The 8187-nt window shown below is 37.3% G+C and overlaps 1 protein-coding gene across 1 annotated transcript in view; it reads right to left on the bottom strand.

The window, feature by feature from the left end:
• Positions 1–8187, bottom strand: part of AHCTF1 (AT hook containing transcription factor 1) — a 100455-nt gene that overhangs the window by 91289 nt on the left and 979 nt on the right. The window contains exons 2-3 of the mRNA XM_006871267.1: positions 6403–6656; positions 4895–5075 (exon numbers count right to left, since the gene is read on the bottom strand). Coding sequence (XP_006871329.1) covers positions 4895–5075; positions 6403–6656 — 435 coding nt within the window. The remainder of the gene's footprint in view (positions 1–4894; positions 5076–6402; positions 6657–8187) is intronic.

Raw genomic sequence — 8187 nt, 5'->3', positions numbered from 1 at the left:
GCATCCAGCTGATATAAAGTGAGGGGGGATGCACAAGAACCCCCACACTTGCAGATAGCATCAATGGCTGGATAATCAGAATACGACTAGAGGAAGAAGGAAGAGGGAAAATAAGAGTATCCCACTGTAAGTGGATGAACTGGACCTATACTTATGGATGCAGTATGACAAAGGAGTGGACAAATCTCTACAGTGAGGATCATCCCCATCCCCTTGGTACACAGGGTCGACAGGGAGGGGGAACTTAGACTTTGGCTACCCAAAATGGGAGGACTACAAAGGCAATAAGTGACTGGCTTACAAGCTTTCAATAGGGAACCTAATATAGGGAAAGGTAGAATCTCCACTGAATTGTTTCCAACCTGTCTGGTTGGGGTTGATAAAAGATGAGAGGGGAAAGGACTCCTGTGGTTCAATAGAGAATAATTGCTATCAGTTCTGACAGTGAGTGGTGGAAAGGTAAATGTAAATGTTTGGTAACAAAAGGAGGGAAGCAGCTGATTTTGCAGTCCAGGAGCGGAGATCCCTGGAACCATCAAGGAAGATAAGTGAAGTGTGAGACCATGTCCGAAGAGGCAATGGCACTAGGGATAGAGGCAGAGACAATGACGTAGACAGAAGGAGCAGCTGGGGACTCTGGATTCAGAGAGGGCAAGGGGTTGTGTGCTGGTGGCCGGGCGGCAGGAGTGTGGGGTGTACCCTTTGGGTGTTTCATGATGCATGCAGGTGTTGTGATCATTGCAATAAACAAAGTATGATAGGATGAATATAATGTTCACCCATGTAAACTAACACATAATTCACAATAAAAATTTAAAAAAAAAAAAAAAAGAAGACATTAACGAAATCCAAAAGCAGGCTAGACTAAAAGAAAATCACTAAGACATATTATAATCAGACTTTTCAAAACCAAGATAAGAAAAGAATCCTGCGAACAGCTCAGGGAAAAAATAAAAAATTATATATAAAGGAGAACTAATAAAACTAAACTGTTTTCTCAGGAGAAACCATGCAGACAAGAAGACTACATAATAACATATATAAGACTATGGAAAAAAAAACTGCCAATCAAGAATTAAATGCCCAACACAATCAAATATGACAGTGAAATTAGGGCATATCCAAGTAAACAGCAAATAAAAGAGTTAGCAAAAAACAGACCAACCTTACAGAAAAAAATACTAAACGAAATTCTTTGGAGATCAACATTATTGGCTGCCAACAACCTGAGACTAACATTCATGACAGATCACCTAGAACTCAACTCATATATAGTGGTGTGCTGTGGAATAGTTTCTGACTCAGAGTGACCCTCTATAGGATTTCCGAGGCTATAAATCTTTACGGGAGCAGAAAGCCTCATCTTTCTCCCACAGAACAGCTGGCAGTTTCAAAGTGCTGACCTTGACTTAGCAGCCCGACTCCTAAGTACTACGCTACCAGAGCTCCCAACCCAGATATAGAAGTATTCCAAGGAAAATCAACCTACAAGACTGAAAAAAGGGAAGAGATACCAGCTGCAACATAAAAACAACCCATGAAATTAAAAGAGGGGAATGAAGTGGTTATAGAACTTTCAAATAAAGAGGGAACCATGCATATTTCATGAATAAAACATTTTAAATATATAAAAATAAACCTGACTGCAACTCTAAAACTAAACCAAGCCTCATTCCTAGCCATAGCCTAACCTATACCCCTAATAGCAACCCTAACACTAAAAGAAGTCCTAGGCCTGGTCTAGACCTTATTGTTGTTGTTGTTGTTAAGTGCCCTTGAGTCAGTTCTGACTCATAGCAACCCTATACAGGCTTTCTGAGACACAATTGGTGGGCTTGAACTGCCGGCCTTGAGATTCAAACAGATCTTGCGATCCAGTATTATCCTACAGTGCCACATCAAGATGCTTAGACCTAGTCATAGTCCTAATCCTAACTCCTAACCTCCACCTCGCAAAAAAAAAAAAAAAGACATTGAAGGACTCTCATTTCAAAGAATGGACAAAATGAAAATAATTGACGAAATCACATAAAGTGTGTAAAACTTAACTTCATAATGATACTAAAAAAATAAAAGGCAGAAGCTCCTTCACTCCTAAACTGTCTTACTGTACACTGCTACTGCTGGAAGTGGCTTGGTACTAACTTAACTCTGAAAATTAGTAGTTAAAAGAAATAGTATGCATTGATCTTGTCTTTCTATGTACACTGCACACTTCAGGCACACCAAATAACTAGTTCTGACTCACAGTGACCCCGTATAGGCCTTCTAAAGAGTGACTGGTAGATTTGAACCGCCAACCTTAGCTAGCAGTCCAGTAACTCCTTGATCAACTTTCAACAAAGAGCACATTAAGCTATTTCTAGTATTTTCCAAATTCATCTTTATTTTTCTCATTTAAATTTTATCCAGGATTTATATGTACACATCAAAATTTACAGAATTAACTTTCTAACACTGAATACTTCTTTTTAAGTATGCATATGGTCTTTTTTTTTTTTAATGGCAAATCATATTTTTCAGGTCATATTTTACAGATTTTGTTCAGATAATTTGGTTCCTCAGTCAACTTCTGCGCAAACGCAATTTTTACCACTTGTAGTTTTAATAAATCATTTATATAACATACTGATAACTTCTACTAGCTTGTTCATTAGAAACTGGATAAGATACCGAAGATGCTATTGTTGTTGTTAGGTGCCGTTTAATCAGTTCTGATGCACAGTGACCTAGCCATAGGAGCGGCTGGTGAGTTTGAACCACTGACCTTGTAGTTACAACTGACCTTTTGGTCCTGCACTCATCCTACTCCAAAACACAACCTGTCTATTTCTGAGCGGATATCTAAACGAAGACATCCACATTTATATTCTAGGATTCCCTTAACAATCAAGGTTATCGGGGTCAACACTTCTTCATGATCAAATAGTCTTTGCCTGCTTGTTTGAAATCTTTTAAGTAAAACACAAATCTTAAGACCTTTTAAAGGTTAACTCTCTATATATAAACCTATCAAACTAGAGTCTAGTAATAAATTCAAACAAAAAAATTGAAAGCATTTGACAAGAGTAGATTCATAAATATAAGCATTAGTTTGAGGAAAAAATTGCCTCTGTTCACTCTCCGTGAATCTGAGAAGCATTTGTTATTGTTAAGTGCTGTGGATTCAGTTCCGACTCAGAAATATAGTATTTCTGAGATGTGACTGGTGGATTTGAACTGGCAACCTTGTGGTTAGTAGTCCAGTGCTTATCCAACAGTGTCACACCATGACAATCCTATTTTATGTTATTTTGCAAGGAAACCTTTCAATGTTAGGAAGGTGTGGTGCTGTACATTAATGCACTAGACTGCAAAGTTGGTTTGAACCACAAGATTGGCAGTTCAAGCTCACCTAGCGTTCCTTGGAAACCCTAAACTGGGTAGCTATGGGTCAGAAGTGACTCGATAGTACTTAACAACAACAGCAGCACTCTTTGTTCCCATTGAATAATTTAATTTCTATCTTAGTCTTACCAACAGAACCTAAAACAGCACACCAAAATCATACTAGATCCTGTAGGACTGGATCATTTTATACTAGCTGACAAAGACCAAGGTTTTTTATCATTAGCACTCTGGCATTCACTAAATAAAACATCTCATTCAAATGTATATCTGAAAATATATGAACATCCCATCTCTTCTATAATTTACTAATTATGTACATGAGGTTAAGACAAAATGTATTGCTATTAAAAACATCACAGAAACTTTTATAAGTATTAAAAATATCAAAATGTGAAGCTATTATTTCTCAACATATCCTCCATCTAGGTCCACACACCCCTGGAAGTAGTGTTTCCATCTCTCTTCCCTGAAGAATTCTGTGCTCTTCAATGTATATACACATCACATCAAAATGGTAGTTTTGGTATCAAGGGACTCTAATTGTGTTCCTATGTTAGGGAGCAAAAAGCAGTTTGAAGGTGCAAGATCAGGGCTGTAGGGTGGATGGGGTAAGGTTTCCCAACAAAATTCTCACAGGATAATTCTTGCTATGCTTGAAGAAGGAATAGGTGGCATTATTGTGATGGTAAAAAATTCCTTGCTGTAGTTTTCTAGCCTTTTTCTCACCAATGCAGTTTTCAAAATTTCCTAGTGATTAGGAGCTCTGGTAGCGTAGTGATTACGAATTGGGCTGTGAACCACAAGCTCATCAGTTTGAATCCATCAACTTTTCCATGGGAGAAAAGATGAGGCTTTCTGTTCCCGTAAAGATTTACAGCCTCAGAAACCATGTATGAGTCAGAATTGACTCCACAGCACATAACCACCACCACCACGAAGCCCTTGTGATTATGCTGTGTCCTTTGATAAAATCTATCAACATACTACCTTTGGAACCTGTTTGCAAAAAAAAAAAAAAAAACAGTCTCCCATACCTTCAGAGCTGACCTGAATTTAATTGGCCCAGCAAAGCCCCTCAAAAGCCAGTGTTTTGATAGGACCTTTGAAAAAAACAAAAACAAAAAACAAGTGCCCCAATGAGGTCAACCCAAGTATATTACTGATAACTTGTTTGCAGCTATCCACTTTGAGATAAACTTGTGTTAATATGAAAGGAGCTCTGGTAGCATAGTGGTTATCAATTGGGCCGCAAGATCAGCAGTTCAAAACTACCAGATGCTCCGTGGGAGAAAGACGAGGCTTTCTGCTCCCATAAAGCTTTACAGCCTCAGAAACCCTGTTCAGGGTCGCTATGGGTCGGGACTGACTCAACGGCACTTAACAACAATAACAAATACGAACCGAAACCCTAATAGTAATACTTTTTGACCTACTCTCATGCTTCCTCAATAAAATACAAGTAATTCATGCAAACAGCACCAGAATGTCCAAAATGACTAATTACCTGACGCCTCTATTTCATTTTGACTGCATGATAAGTCATCCAAACACAGGTCAATAAGAAGGATTTGTCCAACATCAGTTACCACAGCGGCCACACCAAAAAGCCATCGTAGACTTGGGTGTAAATGCTGAGTGCTTACACTGGCTCCTCCATGATTAATTATAGGTTCAATAGCAGTTACCTGAAAGGCAGAATATATGATTTTCTCTTATTCTATGAAGCAATAAAATATAAGTAAAAACACAACAAATAAAATTGGAAAATAAATCAGGTTATCAGTTATAACAGCTTTTTAAACACAAAATTCCAAACACTAACTTGCATTTAATATTTGGAAAGCCAAATTATGTCATGGAATCATCAGATATACCAGGAATTGAACTATTATCAACATAATTAAAAAACTTGAAAGCCAAACTATTCAGTTGGAATAATAAATTATGTTTATTGTGACCTTAATATGTGCCAGGCATGTGCTAACGTGTTCACTTAATGCTTACAATTGATATTAGACTATACACAATTATCCCTGATAAACATAGAAATAGCTGAGGCTTAGAAAGTTTAACCCAGTTATTAAAGTAACAGTCATTAAGTACAAAAAATTAAACCTTTTCTACCTTAAAGCTCTTAACTTGTCATTCTATTGCCTCTATTCTTAAGAAAGAGTGAAAACAAATCACTCCAGAAAAAATTTATTGGTTGTTCTTAAATAAAAAAAGTTCAAACACAAGATACTTAAGTTTCTGTCTTGTTTCTGTCTTAAAGCCTACAGAGGCCTGCTGTTGTTGTTAGGTGCCATTGAGTTGTTTCCAGTTCATAGCAACCTTATATGAGGGTTTCCAAATTTAAAAATAGCTCACCAAATTCATTTCTTTAACACCAGTAAAGGCAGGTTTTCTAGATTGCTCTAATGCTATGGCCTCAAATTAAAGGGAAAAAAGACTTTAAAAATCCCACTGTAACAAATATTTTCTATAAACTGTCAGTGTTCGCATAAAATACAACTGGGGCTAAGAACAAGTCTCAAATGTCACTTTTCAAATAAAAAGAACATTAGATGACTATATGTCATGTTATTGCTATTTTTACTTTTAAATTTTTTTATCAAGATAAGAAAGCTATTTTTAAATGTTGACTTCCTTATGAGTTTAGCCTCTTTAAAAATAAACTTTATTGATGTAAAACATACACAAAAATTAATTACAAATTAAAAGCTTAATAAATTTTCAAAGTAAATACACCCAGCATAGTGGTTACTAATTGGGCTGCGAACTGCAAGGTCAGCAGTTCGAAACTATCAGCTGTTCTGCGGGAGAAAGATGAGGTTTTCTGCTCCCATAAAGATTTACAGCCTCAGAAACCCTGTACAGGGTCGCTATGAGTCGGAACCGACTCCACGGCACACAATAACAAGAGAGGGAACCAACTGGATGGCACTTAACAACAACAACCAGTAAATGTTCAGAATTTAAAATAGAAATGCCTAGATGATTAACAATACCTACCCTTCCAGGAAGAACAACGGCTTTAACAACTCTTGATATACCAAGGTCATAAAGACAGAGAACACTTCCTTCTGTTTCTTCCAATCCAATTAACAATCCAGTTCTCTTCTGCCAAGAGAATTCTTTCACTGCTAGGACTATAGGAGGCTGATCACTTACTCCATTAAATCTGTATGCAGACAAACGTTCTCCTGTTACAGAGTTTACTACCTCAAGTTGTGGACCACAAGCCAAGCAAGCAAGTCCACTTTTTCCTAGAAGGAAGGAAAATGAACAAACAAAACAGAAATATAGCTTATTTTATGCCACTGTATATACACACAAAATTAAATAGAAGCTAGCTTCCTTACACATGAACATATAGAATATAGCTCATTATATAACGCTTCCTATTATAGCTTTAAATTGAAATCTAAGCATTTATAAAGTGTGATCCTTCAAATTAGTAAAAATGTTGAGCAACTAATACTGTAATAATAAAAATAACCATTAGGCAAAGGAACTATGTTATATGCTTAAATACACTATATTATTATACATCAACAATGAGTTAAGGCAACTAAAGCTTAATGTGGTAAAATAATTTGCCAAAAGTCACACAACTGCAAAACAAGACAGCCAAAGTAGATCCTAAGTCTACCTCTAAAACTTTTACTACTACATTACATATTAAAGGATTTAAAATATAAGATATGATTGGATTCTATTTGTGATGAGCAAGTGTCAGAAGCCCTTCTAGTATGCAAGGCAAAATTACCGAAGTTTTAAGCAGGGATTGACAATCTGATTTATTTTTTAAGTGTTCCACCAGCTTCTATGCAAACAATGCATAATAAAGGGGGTGGCAGGAAGGAGAAAGTACAGAGCGGAAATAGGAATGAGATATTCATGAAGTGGATTTACTGCAGATTCCTTCATAGTGGTAGAACTAATAGGATTTGCTGGATGAATTAATTAGATATGAAAAGGTAAGTAAAAGTGAACAATCAAGAATAAATCCTGAGATGCATGGAGGGGATTGTATTCATTGCTATGAAACGAAATACAACAGGATGAGTGTTAAACTGCTGTTCTCCCATGTAAACTATTACTCAATTCACAATAAAAACTTCAGTTCCACTTGCTACTTCAATGTGGTGCTGTAGGCTAAGCACTGGACTGCAAACCACAGGTTCGGCAGTTTAAACCCACTAGCTGCTCCTTGGAAACCCTATACAGGGTCGTTATGAGTCGTAACTGACTCCACGGCACTCAACAACCTCAATGGAAAGTTTTCACAGTGCTTGACATATAGTAAATGCTGCTGTTGTTGTTAAGTACTGTGGAGTTGGTTCCAACTCATAGTGACCCCGCACAGGGTTTCCGAGGCTGCAAATCTTTATGGGAGCAGAAAACCTCATGTTTCTCCCGTGGAACAGCTGGTAGTTTTGAACTGCTGATCTTGAAGTTAGCAGCCCAAATCGCAACCAACTACCAGAGCGCCTTGTAAATGTTGCTACTACTTTTAATATTCAAGAGAATAGCATGGAAAATGGCTAAATGACTGATTTCACTAGACTGAAATCCACTACATAGTGGCGTCTGTTGAAAATATACCATTTAAGTCATATTTTGTTGTTGTTGTTAGGTGCCACTGAATCGGTACTGACCCATAGCGACCTAATGCACAGCAGAATGAAACACTGCCCAATCCTGGACCAACCTCACTACTGTTGCCATGCTTGAGTCCATCAATGCTGTCACTTGGCCAATCCATCTCATTGGGCGTCTTCCTCTTTTTCTCTG

The sequence above is a fragment of the Chrysochloris asiatica genome, unplaced genomic scaffold, assembly GCF_000296735.1.
Source record: "Chrysochloris asiatica unplaced genomic scaffold, ChrAsi1.0 scaffold00165, whole genome shotgun sequence".
NCBI classification, from domain to species: domain Eukaryota; kingdom Metazoa; phylum Chordata; class Mammalia; order Afrosoricida; family Chrysochloridae; genus Chrysochloris; species Chrysochloris asiatica.
The sequence above is the reverse complement of the archived record's forward strand: the minus strand, read 5'-3'. Positions and strand labels throughout refer to the sequence as shown.